The sequence below is a fragment of the Panthera leo genome, chromosome B3 (genome assembly GCF_018350215.1).
Source record: "Panthera leo isolate Ple1 chromosome B3, P.leo_Ple1_pat1.1, whole genome shotgun sequence".
Lineage (NCBI taxonomy): Eukaryota > Metazoa > Chordata > Mammalia > Carnivora > Felidae > Panthera > Panthera leo.
This window is the reverse complement of record NC_056684.1, coordinates 118,190,378-118,206,958: the sequence shown is the minus strand read 5'-3', so window position 1 is coordinate 118,206,958 and position 16,581 is coordinate 118,190,378. Positions and strand designations below refer to the sequence as shown.

The 16,581-nt window shown below is 41.5% G+C and overlaps 1 protein-coding gene, 1 long non-coding RNA gene and 1 other non-coding gene across 3 annotated transcripts; 2 read left to right on the top strand and 1 right to left on the bottom strand.

The window, feature by feature from the left end:
- ACOT4 (acyl-CoA thioesterase 4) lies at positions 1–5,119 on the bottom strand. The gene is made up of 3 exons (XM_042943726.1): positions 4,666–5,119; positions 3,461–3,663; positions 1–764 (listed from the first exon to the last, which is right to left on the bottom strand). The coding sequence occupies exons 1-3, from the start codon at positions 5,117–5,119 to the stop codon at positions 159–161; spliced, it is 1,263 nt and encodes a 420-aa protein (XP_042799660.1). The 3' UTR covers positions 1–158.
- On the top strand, positions 817–887 carry LOC122223451. Its single transcript, XR_006204321.1, has one exon. It is a non-coding gene; the product is annotated as a small nucleolar RNA SNORD56 (small nucleolar RNA).
- On the top strand, positions 5,050–12,282 carry LOC122222917. Its single transcript, XR_006203946.1, has 3 exons — positions 5,050–5,220; positions 6,258–6,360; positions 11,432–12,282. It is a non-coding gene; the product is annotated as an uncharacterized LOC122222917 (long non-coding RNA).
- Positions 12,283–16,581: the final 4,299 nt, after the last annotated feature.

Genomic DNA, 16,581 nt, shown 5'->3' with positions numbered 1-16,581 from the left:
TTAATGAAAAAATAATTTATTCAAATTGTTACCTAAAACACATCATTAATACCCATGACATGAATTTAATGTTATCCAGGGGACAACCAATTCACATATGATTATTAAACACCAGAATCTGACCTTGAATTTCTCATGTAGACAACAGACCCAACACATTACAATTTGGGAGAAGCTATATTCTGGGGACCTCCAAGATGTCTGCAGAAAAAGGTTAGAATTTGTTTCCAAGCATCTTCCTGGGCCTTAGAATGAGCCCTGGGCTCCCCACCCCAGAGCACAGGTTTGTTCAGTAATTTATGCACAGAAGCTGGGCACAGGGGGAAGTAAGGAGGCTCAATGTAATGCCCAGTCCCAGGATAAGAGATGATCTTAAGTTTTTCCTTTCCATGGGCCTGTAACCGTTCAGAGGCTATTTGGGCATATAACTCACTCCTCCAGTTACGGTCATCCTGACCCACGATGAAGAGGATGGGCCCCTGGGCCTTCTCAATTGGAATCATGCTGGGGTTCTCATAGCCTCCTACAGTATCATTCCGTATATCCACAATGTCCAGGACGCCTGAGAAAGTGACCTTGATTCTCCTCAGATCATAGCTCAATGAAGGGATGCAAGTCTGCTTGTAGTGTATAGGTTTGTTTCCACTGAACCCAGATCCATTGATGGAAACTGTGGCTGAGATGTTCTTTAAAAATGAGGCCATGGAGAGACAAATATCAGCCCCTAAAGAAATGCCCAGAAGCCCAATGCCTGGGCCCTTTACCTGGAAGAAAAGAAGAAAGAAGCATCAAGAATGTATCTAATAGAAAAATGTTCTACAATGATGGCAGCATTTTTCGTCAATAGCAGCTCACCTAGTGAGTGTTCATACTTTCAGTCTTAGTGAAGCTGAGGGTAGAGGAAAAATAAGAAGTAGCTGTCCTATTAGAGGCTGACAAGAAAAACAAAAAGAAAGAAAGAAAGAAAGAAAGAAAGAAAGAAAGAAAGAAAGAAAGAAAGAAAGAAAATGGGCATCTGGCTGGGTCAGTGGGTAGAGCACACGACTCTTGATCTTAGGGTCCTGTGTTCAAGCCCCACATTGGGCATAGAGATTAGTTTCAAAAAATAAATAAATAAAGGTATTACCTATTAAAAGAAAATGGAATGTAACTAGAGATGCTGCTACCTTTAATTTGTGAATTGGCCACAAGAGTATCAACTTCAGCTCAACTTCAACCTCAACCTCTTTCCCATATTAAACATATCTGGCTGAACACATGGCAAACAAATCTTTTTTTTTTTTTTTTTTTTCATGGCAATCAAAGATTAACCTCACTGGCAAGTCTGGGAATCATTTACAAATGTTCCAGAGAATCATCCACTAGAGAATGGCCAATCATGGAGCCTATGAAATTCAGGTCCACATTCAGGTAGGCACAATCAAGTCTCAATGGGCCTAGGTATCTAACTGTGTGGAATCAAGTTCCGTTCTATGAAGCGAAAGATTCATCAAACCCCATCTAAATACACTACCAAATAATTAACTCTATAGAAACAAAGTAAGACTTCAGAATCAAATTAAGTAGTTCTTAGCTTCTGAAATGCGTGAGCAAGTTCTGGTCAAAATTTGGGAACACACATAGTAAGTTAAAGATTAAAAAATCAAAATAAAAAGATTCCAGTGAAGGAAACAAACAACAAAACTAAAAGGTAACCTAAGGGATGGGAGAAGATATTTGCAAATTACATATCTTATAAAGGGTAGTATCTAAAATATAGAAAGAATGTATAAAACCCAACATGCAAAAAACAAATAATCAAATTAATAGATGGGCAGGGGCACCTAGCCAGTTCAGTCAGTAGAGCATATGACTCTTAATCTCAGGGTCCTGAGTTCAAGACCCACACTGGGCATGGAGCCTACTTAAAAACAGTTAAGAAAGGAAGGAAGGAAGGAAGGAAGGAAGGAAGGAAGGAAGGAAGGAGAAGAAGAAGAAGAAGAAGAAGAAGAAGAAGAAGAAGAAGAAGAAAAGAAAGAAAGAAAGAAAGAAAGAAAGAAAGAAAGAAAGAAAAATGGGCAGAAGACATGAATAGGCATTTTTTCAGAGGAGACATACACACCAAAAAAAAAAAAAAAAGAAGAGGAAGACGTATAAGCCAACACACATATGAAAACATGCTCAACATCACTCATCATCAGGGAAATGCAAATCAAAACTATAATGAGATATCACCCCACACCTGTTAGAATGGCTAAAATCAGTAACACAAGAAACAAGTGTTGGCATGGATGTGGAGAAAAAGGAACACACATATACGGGAATGCAAACTGGTGCACCTACTGTGGAAAACAGTATGGAGGTTCCTCAAAAAGTTAAAAATAGAACTATCCTACAATCCAGTATTTGCACTACTGGGTCTTTACCCAAAAAATGCAAAAACATGAATTCAAAGGGATACATGCACCCCTATGTTTACTGCAGCATTGTTTACAATAGCCAAATTAGGAATCCGCCCAAGTACGCATGATAGATGAATGGATAGAAATGTGGGGTGTGTGTGTGTGTGTGTGTGTGTGTGTGTGTGCGTGTAGATAGATAGACATAATTGAGCCATAAAAAAGAATGAAATCTTGCCATTTGTAACCCCATGGATAGAACTAGAGAGTATAACGCTAAGTGAAATAAGTCAGTCAGAGAATGACAAATACCATAGAATTTCCCTCATATGTGGAATTTAAAAATCAAAATGAGCAAAGGGAAAAAGAGAGGGAGGGAAATCAACAGACTCTTAACTACAAAGAACAAACTGATGGTTACCAGAGGGGAAGGTGGATGGGGTTAAATAGGCGCTGGGGATTAAGGCTGCAGTTGTGATGGGCTGTTGAACCACTATACTGCACACCTGAAAATAGTATAACACTGTATGTTAACTATACTGGAATTAAAATTTAAAAACTTAATTAAAGGGGCTCCTGGATGGCTCAGCCAGTTGAGCATCCAACTCTTGATCTTGGCTCAGGTCACGATCTCACAATTTGTGAGTTGGAGCCACACGTTGGGCTCTGCGCTAACAACAGGGAGCCTGCTTGCGATTATCTTTCTCCCCCTCTCTCTGTCCCTCCCCTGCTTGCTCTCTTTCTCAAAATAAATAAATAAACATTAAAAGAAACTTAATTGAAAAAAGCATGCAAAACTAACAAATTAGAAACCCCATTTGCATAACAAGAGGAATTTTCATGTCCCTGAATAATTCCTTTAAATAAAATCTCACATGGATTTTATGATTAATTCTGCATTACTAAGCCATCTGACAGAGAAAGTGTGAATAGGCACCTAAAGCCAAGGAAGTCTCTAAAAGAAATCTCTGTGAAGGAAGACTAGAGCAGCATCAGGGCACCTGGTACAGGTGAGTGCAAAGTGACATCATCTCTGGATGTATTTCTGGAAAGAATGATACAATAAAGGACATTAGGAGAACCTGGGAGTGTTGAAGCATGTAGCACACGGCTTCTTCAAAGTAGGTCAGGTCTATGCTATCCAATTCCTCGGGAAGATCTTCAAAATTATAATAAGCTAACGCCAACGTGGCAAAGCCATGACCAGCCAGAAGGCTGGCTCTGTATTCCAACAGGCCCCCTCCGATTCCAAAGATGTCAATGATCCCCGGGAAAGGTCCAGGTCCTAGAGAATAGAATAATAGAAAGGAAAGGCATTATACATTTAATGAATTTGTTTTCCTTTTAGAGATCTTTCTAAATTACTTAGTGGGTTCCTATGAATCAAAGGCAAAAATCTGCTCCCCAAGTTACTACTGAAATGGAATACAAGTACCTTGGAAAGAGGAAAATCTACAAAGGAAAATCTCCCTTCTCAGTGATGAGTTTATCCTCCATATGATTCTATAAATTATCTACAAGATTCTAAGAATTTTTGGTTGTCAGGGAGAGTAACAAAGTCTGTCATTAATGATTGCAGCATGGAAGGAGGAATTTCATGTTTCAGATAGTGTTGATTCACAGTGTCCTGTTAGGGGATTGGACATAAAATTAAGAATCTCGAAATAAAGCTTTATGTTGGGTTGCATCGACCCTTGGCTTTCGTGTGTGTGTGTGTGTGTGTGTGTGTGTGTGTGTGTGTGTGTATGTGTGTGTGTGTGTACTGATATTTCAGATGTCTATCTAGAGAGAGGAAAGAAAAATAAATACCCAGAGATGACTTCAGGTGAGAAAGGCAGGGGAGTCTTAAGTGTGACCTGTGGCACCGAGGGGCATGAAGAAGTGGGGAAAACGCCTAATGCACCCAGGACACTAGAGAAGGATGACATGGCAATCCTTCCTTGATCGTTATCATTTTCCCTAAGACCAGTCGGGCTGATGAGATCTACAGAGTAGTTTTTAATAGCAAGGTGGACAACATGCCTACCCATTTATTTATTTATCTTTACCTTCGGAACAATACCCACCTCATTGAGATATTACGGAGATTAAAAGAGATTAAAAGAGATAATGCCAGCAAAACGCGTAACACAGAGCCCAACATCTCAAAATACACACCCCGGTTTGTGCACTGGCTTAGCAATCATCAGCTTCTCTGTCCTTAGGGACGACCTAAATTCTCCCTAAAGCAGTACCGGAAACCACGGCCACCAGGGCACCCTGTCTGTCCCTCGTGCCTAGCACTCACCAGGCGGCAGGAAGAGCGTGCCGCGCACCCGGCCCGCGCGCACCGGCCCGCGCCGCACCCCCGGCCGCAGGAAGTCGCGCTCCAGCACCGTCCGGCTCAGGACCCGCCCGATGTCGGGCTCAAGGCCCTCGAGCACCTCCAGCTCCACCGCGAAGGGCGTCTGTACGTCCCGCTTCACAAACCGCCAAAAAGGCTTCTCGGGCTCCAGGGCCCAGAGCAGCCCCATGGGCTCGAGCCCCGTGAAGCTGCCGCCCAGCGCGGGCGCGCGCGCCAGGTCCAGGAGGCCGCCGGCGTCCGCTTGATACCGCGCGTGGGCCCGGAAGAGCACGCCTTTCTCGTCGCGCAGGGACGTGCGCAGCGTGACGAGCTGTCCCGTCGCGAGGCCGCGCACGGCGATGCGCAGGGGCTTGTCCCAGCCGCAGCGGCCCGCGGGCTCCAGGATCACAGTCGCCATCCCTGCCCAGAGCCGCGTGTAGCGCTCGGCTGCAGTCGCGTCTAGGCCGTGGAGGGCGCGCTGGAGGCCCGAAGGGATCAGGCGTCCCCCGGCACCCGACGGTAGGTGGTGGAGCCGCGTCAGGAGGCGTCAGGGCGCTTCAGACCCGGGGACCGCACGCCCGGGACTCGTCTCAAGGAAAAGCAGCAGGTCGTTCTCCGGGGCCTGGGCGGTGCGCGCGCAGGGCGTCGTGAAAGCTGGGTGTAGCGTCGAACCCGCCTTCAGAACACTTGTCTCCCTCTGGCCACTGTCACTTGAAGTGAAAATTGTTGGGTAATTGATTCGTGGTGAAACCATAGCCTAATGAGCTTAGGCAGAATTCCAAAAATTCCAGCCCCTTCAGGGAAAAGGGCTGCTTGTTTTTTTGTTTTTTGTTTTTTTTGGGGGGGGGGGTTTGGTTTTTAATTTTCAGTACATTATAACGTACACACAAAAAGCGCTCAGACCGACCCTAAGAGTACAATCCAGGAAATTTTCACAACCGGAACATTCCCGTGTAACCAAGCACACGAATCCAGAAACACCATCACCAGCACTCCAGCAGCTACCCTCATTCCTGCTCTAAGCACCTCCCTTGCCCCCACAGGTACTCTATCCTACTCCAACAAAATGGGTTATTTTATGGAAATGAATCCTTCCTTGCGTGGTCTTTAGTGCTTTCCGCTTTGGCCCAACATTATGTTTTTGAGATTCATGTATATCGTTAGGCGTGGTTGCAGATGGTATTATCACTGCTTAATGCTATTCCATTTTGTGATAGGAAAGGATTTGTCAATTTTACTATCAATGGGCATTTGATAGTTCTCAGATTGGGACTTTAGTGCTATGAACATTCAAGAACCTATTGTTTGATGGACATACATGTGCTTTTCAGTGAAGTGTATACCTGGGAGTGGAATTGCTGTATGGTAGGGAATGCATGGGTTTCAAACTTAGTAGATGCTAAAAGTCAACTTTTTGAATGTGACCCTTGAAGCAGCATAAGGTTCAAAGATGCCCAGCGTTTTATTTATACATATAACAGCTATGCTTTATCAATGCCCAAGTGCTTTACATACAAAATTCAGCATGTTCACAAAACACTGGGATTATGTTTCAGATATTGCAAAGGAAGAACTTGAGGCTTGGAGAATATGAAGCCACGAAGTTTACTCTCTAATAAGTGACAGAGCTTTGACCAATTCCAAATGTGGAGCTCAAAGGTGAGAAGCAGCATGGTGGTGAGGTATAATCAGAGTTCTACCTCTGGCTTCATTAACTAGTTCTGTAGCCTTAGGCAAGTTTTTTTTATTTTTCTAGGTCTCAGAGTTCTTGTGTGTAACATGGTAAAAGTCTCTCATAGAGGATGAAACATGATACTGTATGTGAAAGTCTTAGAATGTGTGAAGCAAAATGTAACGTTTGATCTCATAATTGCCAGAGACTGAGCCCATGTGTGTTTCATTTCTCGTGGTCTGCAGATCATTGCCAAAGGTTTGTATATTGCTTTTTAAACTGCTCTGTACAAGAAAAATCATGGTTCTTTTTTAGAGAAAAAGAATACATTAGAAAAAAATTTAATTTAATTATTTATCTTTGCGAGAAAGAGTGAGCAGGGGAGAAGCAGAGAGAGAGAGAGGGAATCCCAAGTAGGCTCCAGTACAGAGCCCCATGCGGGGCTCAAACTCAGGAACCGCCAGGTCATGACCACAAGATCATGACCTGAGCCAAAATCAAGAGATGGACACTTAACCAAATGAACCATCCAGGCGTCCCCCAAAATACATATTTTTTGAAACAGATGTAAGCAATACTGAAAAGTTTAAAATGTGAAGTGATAGAATCTCTTCTTCCAGTTCACCCTTTCCCCTAAAGATGGGTGCATACATCTTAATTTTTTTCTGAATGTTTGCAGTGTGTAAGCATATGGAAGTGTGAACATACTGAATCTATGTTCTGCAACTTGCAGGCCTATGTTTTTATTTTTCTGTATATACAGGAATAGAATTGATAGGCCGTATATTAAACTCTATCCTTTTGAGGAGCTGCCAGACTGTTTGGCAAAGTATCTGCACCATTTTACAGTCCCATAGCGGTGCATGAGACTTCCGGTTTCTCCACATCCTTGCCAACACTCATTATTATCTGTCTTTTTCATTATAAACACCCTAATGGGTAATAGTTTCTTTGTACTTTTCATTTGCATTTCCTTGATGGCTAACGATGTCAAGCATCTTGCCATGTACTTATTGACCGTTATATATCTTTGGAGAAATGTCTATTCAGATCCTTGTCCTGTTTTTTGTTGTTGTTGTTTTGTTTTTGTCCTTTTTTTTTTTTAAGTTGGGCTGTCTTTTTATTATTGAGTTGAAAGGGTTTTTATATATTCTACATACATGTCCCTTATCAAATATGTGATTGACAAATATTTTTCCCATTCTGTGAGTTGTTCTTTTATTTTTTTTTAATAAAAAAAATTTTTAAAGTAGGCTCCATGCCCAATGTGGGACTTGAACTCATGACCTTCAGATTAAGAGTCACATGTTCTACCCACTGAGCCAGCCAGGTGCCCCTATTTTTTTTAATGGTATCCTTTGATGCATGAAAGTTTTTAGATTTTTTTGGTTATTATTTTTTAAGTAAGCTCTATGCCCATTGTGGGGCTTGAACTCATGACCCCAAGATCAAGAGTTACATGCTCCACTAAGCTAGTCAGGTGCCCCTACTCCTGTGTTTTCTTCTAAGAGTTCTGTAGTTTTAGCTCTTACATGTAGGTCTTTGATTCATTTAGAATCAATTTATGTATGGTTTGAGTTAGGGATCCAAATTCATTATTTTGCATGTGGATATCCAGTTGTCTCAAGACCATTTGTTGAAAAGATCTTTCTTTCCCCCATTGAATTTTCTTCTCACCCTTGTCAAAAATCAGTTGACTGTAAATATGAGGGTTTATTTCTGGACTCTCAATTCTGTTCCATTGATCTTTATGTCTGTCCTTAGGTGTGTACCACATTGTCTTCATTATTGTTGCTTTGTACTAAGTTTTGAAGTTGGGTATTATGAATCTTACAACTTTACCCTTTTTCAAGATTCTGGGTTCCTTGAATTTCCATAGGAATTTTAGGATCAACTTGTCAATTTATGCAGAGAAGCCAGCTGGAATTTTGATGGAGATTGCATTGAATCTATAAATCAATTTGCAGTCTGCTAGGGTGACCATAACAAATCCCACGGATTTGTGGTGGCTTGAATGACAGAAATTCATTTCCTACAGTTCTGGAGGATAGAAATTTAGGATGAAGGTATCAGCAAGCTTGTTTCCTTCAGGGGGCTGGGAGGGAAAAATCTGTTTACAGACCTCTCTTTTTGGCTTCTAGATGACCATCTCTGTGTCTTCACATGGTCTTCTCTCATGCATGTTTGTGTCCTAATTTCCTCTTTTTATAAGGACACTAGCCATATTGGATTTGGGCCCATTCATATGGCCCTATTTACTTTAATTACCATTTTAGAGGCCCTATCTCTAGGGTGCATAGATGGCTCAGTTGGTTAAGCTTAGGACTCTTGATTTTGGTTCAGGTCATGATCTCAGAGTCCTGAGATCTGAGATCAAGCCCCACCTCAGGCTTCGCCTCAGGCTCTACTTCATTGGTTTTCACATCGGGCAAGAAGCCTACTTTAAAAAAAAAAAAAAGTTACTATTTTAATGGTTACTGTTAAAACTTTAACAGAGTGAAGAGTTACTCTTTGCCTTTCTGTCAGAAAATGAGGAAGATCTTGGAATACTTTTAACTCTCATCAACTTTCGTATTTTTGTTGCTTTCTGTTTCCGTTTATTATCTGCTTTTATTTATTTTATCAGTGCCTTCTTTCCTGTGTTTATATAGCTATATTTTTATCTAAGTTATTGAGATAAATGATTGGTTCTTTTATTTGTTTTTTTTATTATATTCCAATGAGTCTATTTGGGCCTGTGCTTTTCTTCTGAATACCAATATGGCTATGTACAGGAGGGTTTGATGTGGACTTTTTCAGTATTGTTTCATCATAATCTTTAACTAGTTTTTAACTTTCTACAGCTCCTTTTTTTTTTAATGTTCATTTATTTTTGAGAGAGAGAGATAGCACACGTATGTGAGTGGATGAGGGGCAGAGAGAGAATCCCAAGGCACCCTGGCACCCCTAACTTTCTACAACTCCTTTTTAATCTGAGTTATTTATTTATTTTCTAAATCTGAGTATTTAGAAGGAGCTTTCATTTTAATTGAAAATTTAGGGGCACTTGGATGGCTCAGTTGGTTGAGCATCCAACTTTGGCTCAGCTCATCATCTCCCAGTTTGTGAGTCTGAGCCCCCCTGTTAGCCTGTCAGTGCAGAGCCTCCTTCAGATCCTCTGTCCCCCTCTCTCTGCCCCTCCTCTGCTTGCGCTTTCCCAAAAATAAGTAAATATTAAAAAGAAGTTAAAAATTTTCCCCAAGTAATTTTGTATATTGTAAAAGTCTAAGAGTAGGAAAGAGCTTAAAATGAAAACCAACAATCTTTTTCCCACCCCTCTTCTATCATAAAGTTCCATGTCCTTCCGGCAATCTCTTTTAAACTGTTTCTATTTTCACTTGCATTTATGGTTAACTCCATTATACTAGATACTATGCCTATACCTCTATTTCTTAATTTTTACATTTTAGAATTATCTATTGACTCATGAGTGTTCAACGTACTCTTTCTTCCCCTCTCAGTGTTTGACAGATGTATTATTACTTTTGACTATTCTGTTGATTACTTTTGTAATTTTAAATACTATATTTAAGTCTTTATTTCTAGTTCCATTAGATCTACGACTTTTTTTTTTTTAATGTTTATTTATTTTTGAGAGAGAGAACATACATGCACACGTGAACTGGGGAAGGGCAGAGAGAGAAGGGGACAAAGGATCCAAATCAGGCTGTGCACTGACAGCAGCAACCCTGATGTGGGGTTGGAACCCATGAACTTTGAGATCATGACCTAGCCAAAGTCAGACGCTTAACTGACTGAACCACCCAGGTTCTTTTGAAGATATGACTTTTGAAGATAAAGACTTTAGGCAACCTCTATGTTTTCCTTAATGTTTTCTTTCACTTTTCTTCTCTCCCAGAGAGCTGTTAATATTCCATGTAGATAACAAATTTCTTGTTAATTTCTGACTAAACACCTTGCTTGGTGTTTATTTTAAAAAAATTTTTTTTAATGTTTTTATTTTATTTTTGAGAAGAGAGAGACAGAGCGTGAGTGGGGGAGGAGACAAAAAGAGGGAGACACAGAATCTGAAACAGGCTCCAGGCTCCAAGCTGTCAGCACAGAGCCTGATGCGGAGCTCGAACTCATGGACTGCAAGATCATGACCTGAGCTGAAGTCGGACGATTAACAGACTGAGCCACCCAGGCGCCCCTAAAGAATATATTATAGGGGTGCATGGGTGGCTCAGTCAGTTAAGCGTCCAACTCTTGATTTGAACTCAGGTCATGATCTCACAGTTTGTGGGATCAAACCTCACGTCAGGCTATGTGCTGACAGTATGGAGCCTGCTTGGGATTCTCTCTCTCCCTCTCTATCTCTCTCTCTGCCCCTCTTCCACTCACACATGCTCTCTTTCTCTCAAAATAAATAAACATTAAAAAAAAATATATTGGGGCACCTGGGTGGCTCAGTCGGTTAGGCGTCTGACTTCGGCTCAGGTCATGATCTCGCGGTCCATGAGTTCAAGCCCCACATCGGGCTCTCTTCTGACAGCTCAGAGCCTGGAGCCTGCTTCGGATTCTGTGTCTCCCTCTCTCTCTGCCCCTCCCCTGCTCATGCCCTGTCTCTCTCTCTGTCTCAAAAATAAATAAAAATATTTATAAAAATATATATATTATAGTCTGCATCATTTTTATTCTCAGGATTTTCTTGAACTTTTTTATGTTCTGTACATTGTCAACTTTTATATATATTGTAAGAGTATTTGAGAAAAATATATTGTCTGTTGCAAACAAAGTTCTCTCTTTCTCTAACTAAACAAATTAATTATGTAGTTTAAATCTTCTATATCTTTACTAATTGTTTATCTTAGATCTATTAGTTTCTTAATGGTTGAAACACATAAACGATTATTGGAGAGCTATAAGTTTCTTGTATTTCTAAAATGTTTGCTTTATGTATTTGAAACTTTATTAAATAGGTATATAAATGTGACTCTTCTGTTGTCTTGCTGAATTGCCTATCTTTTTAATACACGACCACCAAGAATAAACACTGTATTTTCACCTCCTTTGCAGCTAAGAGTGAACGTGTAACAAAGTTCTGGCCAATTGTATACAGGCAGAAGTGGAATGTGAAACTTTGGGAAGTTATTCCCAAGGGAGCGGGTGCCCTTCTGCGCTTTTCTTCTTCCTGCTGGTTGGATTTGTATATAATACTAGAGCTGAGGCGGCTAGTTTTCCTTATCTTAGAGAGCAAAATGGAGTCTCCCATGTTAAGCAGGAGCCTGTGTCAAGCAATGATGCAAGCAGTTAAAGGTACTGCCCCTATGAGATACAGCTAGGACCCACATCAGCTGACCACCCAGAACTGATAACAAGCAGGAGTAGAGGAGGTCTGCAGAGACCCAAGATCAATTAAATCCCTTTAAAAAGGGGAAGATTTTTGCAGCAAACTGTCAGACTCTTCAGACATGACCCCTCCGTGTCTGACCACTTAAAAAAGGCAGCTGCCGCCGAAGGCCCTGCCCAGTTGATCTTGGAACAGAACTGAGATCCTTCACTGCCTGAATGGCAGCAAGTGCTGAGAGCCAACCTGGACTGGACCAAGGCCTTGTCTCCACTGCCTGCCCACAGACTGACTTCATGTTTGGTTCCTTAACTTCCTACACCCTGCTGTTCTCCTGTTGTGTTACTTGTCTTATGTTCTGCTCTGTGTGCTTGTAAGAAGCCAAGTTTAATCACATGGTAAAATGTCATTGAGTTTGGAATTCCTGAACCTGCTTTATAATTATGATTTACTTTGCTTTATGATTGAATAAAGCTGACATTGTGGAAAGATCCAAATCACGTGTGCGCTTTCATAGCACGCTCATGATGCTTATATCATGATATGGAGCTACTTAGTGATCATGGTATCTCCCCTACCAGATCACTATGATACTGAAGCCACTTAGTAAAGACAGCAGAGCTTGGGCCCCTGACATTGCAGAAAATAATCCTTGCATTGTGCCGCTTATCTGGAATATTTGTGTGAGAGAAATTAATATCTATGTTGTTTACACCACGGCTTGGGGGATTTTTCTGTCACTAGCAACCAACTCTAACCCTAAATCCTCTTTTTAACTTTTGTGCTGATAGTTGCATCTCAGCAAGTCTCTTAAGACTGATAGGAATTTCTGCTAATTTAGAAAGGAGGTTCAGAGGTTAGGCAGCTAAAGAAATGATAAATTACCCCTTTCATTATGATTGGTGCAGGGAGTTTGGGGCAAACTACTAAGTTAGAAGAAATAGTCCTTACAAGAGATCACCCTCACTTCTGATACCAACTGCAAGTTTGGCGTGGGGGAGGGGTCTCAAAACTACCCACAGAGTCAATAATATGCTGGAATGACCCAGAGAACAGGCAGAAAGCTATTATATTGATATTGTGGTTTATTACAGGAAAAGGTACAGATTAAAATCAGGCAAAGGAAGATGTGTCCAGGAAGTTTCTATCATGGGGGGGGGGGGGGGGGGGAGGGACAGAGAGAGAGGGAGACACGGAATCTGAAACAGGCTCCAGGCTCTGAGCTGTCAGCACAGAGCCTGATGTGGGGCTCGAACCCATGAACCGTGAGATCATGACCTGAGCCGAAGTCGGGTGCTTAACCGACTGAGCCACCCAGGTGTCCCAATGTGAGGCCTTTTAATCTGAAGGCTGAAGTTGGCTGCACATACTCACCCTCTAGGCATGTGACTGCGTGTACTCTGAGTGTGGGAGGACTTTATACTGTGGCTGTGGGTTTTCTCTTATCCTGAATTTTATTTATTTATTTATTTATTTATTTATTTATTTATTTATTTATTTATTTATTTCGGGGAGGGGAGGAGCAGAGAAAGAGGGAGAGAGAATCCCCAAGCAGGCCTCACACTGTCAGCACAGAGCCCAACAGGGGACTCGATCTCACAAACCATGGGATCATGACCTGAGCTGAAATCGAGAGTTGGATGTTTAACCAGCTGAACCACCCAGGTGCCCCTTACTTATCCTGAATTCTTAAAGCTAAGTAAACTTTGGGGCACCTGGATGGCCCAGTCGGCTAAGCGTCTGACTTCCTCCACTCAGCTCATGATCTCAAGGTTTGTGAGTTTGAGCCCCGCGTCGGGCTCTGTGCTGACAGCTGAGAGCCTGGAGCCTGCTTCAGATTCTGTGTCTCCCGCTCTCTCTGCCCCTCCCCTGCTCCGCACCCTGTCTCTCTGTCTCTCAAAAATAAATAAAAACGTTAAAATAAATAAATAAATAAAAAATAAATAAATAAACGTTAAATAAATAAATAAAGCTAAGTAAAGTTGGTGCTGAGTAAAGCCTATTTGTTTCCTAAATTTGTGTAATCCAAAGCCAAGACGATTGCTATTAAGACAGTGTTTGCTGGATGTGGGGACCTCCCATTGGGTGGAGACCAGCAGCATAGATGATGAAAGAATTCACCCAAGGCCAAACAAAGGAGGTAGAAGTTTATTGAATACAGTGCAAGGGAGCAGAGGACAGTACAGCAAAGGAGAGACTATGTGCCAGGAGGCAGTGGGGGGGGCTGTCGTTAAGGGGGAAAGTGAGGAGGTATGGGAACCTATGGAATTTAACTTTGGTAACTGTGTCCGAAGGTAAGTAACCTTCTGGTCAGCTAGGACTTCTGGTTATTTTGAGGTGGGTTGCCAAATGGGCCTATTTGTAGTCAGCCCAGGGGTTATTACCATGGTTCCTTCTACCTTGCTCAGGTTTCTTTTGCTAAAATTGGTTGCCTAGAAGTGGCCTCTACACTGGAATTTTCCATGCCTTAATTTTTTCTCGTACATTTCCCACCTCCTACTGTTTCAGCAAAATTATGAGAGGTTTTCTTAACTCTTCCTTCCAAATTCCTAATTTGGCTATTTAGCCATAGCCGTTTTGTTTTTCAGTTTATCTACTGAATTGTTTATCTCAGCAATTATATTTGTAATTTCCTTTTTTTTTTTAAGATTAAAACAATGTTTTTTTAATGTTTACTTATTTTTGAGACAATGCAAGACACAAAGTGCAAGCAGGGGAGGGGCAGACAGAGGGAGACACAGAATCTGAAGCAGGCTCCAGGCTCTGAGCTGTCAGCACAAAGCCCGATGTGGGGCTCGAACTCACGAACCGTTGGATCATGACCTGAGCTGAAGTCAGATGCTTAACCAACTGAGCCACTCAGGCGCCCCTTAAGATTTTATTTTTAAGTAATCTCTACACCCAGCATATGGCTCAAACTCACACCCCCTAGATAAGAGTTGCACACTTCACCAGCTGAACCAGCCAGGCACCCCTATATTTGTAATTTCCAATGAATTCTTTGATTCCTTTTTTAAATTGCAATTTTTTTCTCATTTTCATGTGAAATATCTTCAAATACCAATTCTGAGGATGCTGAGAATTTTTTCTAAGTTATATGTGGTTCACTGGATCATCTGTGTTTACTTTCGGGTCTGTGGTTCTGTTTGCTCAATGTGGTCCTTGTGATTCGTGCTGCTGGTTTTCCTCATGATCCATTTATATTTATAAACAAAGGATTAGACTAATTGGTATAGGTAGATTGCAAGTTCCCTCTGCAGTTGCAGGAGTCTTTTTCCTCAAAAGGCCTCTCTCCTCAACTCCTCAACGCAGAGAGTAAACCCCCAGTTACAAACAGTATGACAGTATTTCCCAGCCTCCTCTGTAGTTCTGTTGGGTTTGAATGACTAATGATGAGGGAGTGTGAGGCAAGCTGAGGGCAAAGTGCAGGCTAACAGCACCCGCCCTTCCCACATACACATGGGATATGTGTGATATTCCTCAGACACTCCTGGCTACCCAAGAACAAAGGAAAGGAAAGAAAACATGGTTGACTGATAGAGATCACAGTCACGCAGGACGGAGTTTCCTTCAGTTTATGGATAACTTAGTAAACTGCAAGAAAAGGGCAATCTTATCCATAGCCTAATCTCCAGAAATCTATATAGACTCCATTTCCTGGAGCCCTAATATCACTCTCATTAAGATGTAAGGAGGTTTAAGTGCTTGCCATGGTGATGTGGGAAACAAAGGCAAATGAAAAATTAAATTCCCTTACTGACTACAGCCCAATGACAAGTCCTTGAAACAGGCGGAGTGACCTTCCTCTAGAAGTTCAGCTGCCTTGATGATGACACTTTGCTAGGGGCAATAAGGAATCTGGCTTAACATTATCCTGACCCCCCAGGATTCTGTAAATCTACCTTAACACATAAAAATTCCTTTGGAAACTTCCTTTATCTCAACTCCCCCAAGATATATGCTGGCGGTCATACTCCAAGCTTATGGTTCCCTGATATACATCTGAAGGGTCTCATGACTGAGGTTTTACTAAACGGTAATAAATGGTGTTTTCCTAATAGCAGCTGGACCCTCAAGGTCCTGGAAACCTTGCCTCCAAAATATCTTAGAGACTTACTCTATCCCTGACCCCTCCCCACCTGAAGGCATATAATCAGTTACCCTGTCGCAACTCCAGTGCAGGTCTTTCTGCCCAAGGGTCCTATCCCCGTGCTTTAATAAAATCACCTTTTTGCACCAAAGACGTCTTAAAGATTCTTTCTTGGCTGTCAGCTCCAGACCACCCCATCATCACCCCAAAACACCATCAACTAAGTACTAATGGGATGAGGGCAAAAATTATACACCCTAGGCTGGTCATAAAACACGACTCCTTTTCTCTTTCCTTCACATGGCAATTTTGGAAGCCAACCCAGATGTTCCAAATGGCAGGGCTCCATCATAGAAGCCTGGATCCATAAATCAATGCTTGAATAACAGCTACTTAAGTTTGGTTCCCAACTTGCTCCAAATTGTGAGGATAGTGACAAACCATTGTTATTTTAAGCCACTGAGATTTCAGTTACCAGGACACACCTAGCATAACCTAAATAACTGTTACCATGCCCAGGGCAATTGATCCAGAGAGTCTTCATGTTCTTTGTGTTTGTTCATTTTGACTAAGATTTTTTTTTTTTTTTTTGGAGCAGTTCATTTTTGAATAGTCTGCCCATATTTGGCCTATGGTTTCTTTCATTCATGTCTATCCCATTTCTTCTGTGTTTTATATTCTAGGAAATCTTTATATTCTCTACACCTTTAAATAGCACTCTTTTTTTATTTTCTAAGATTGTTATGGATTTATTCTTTTTTCTTTTTTTATTTTAAGTAGGCTCCATAC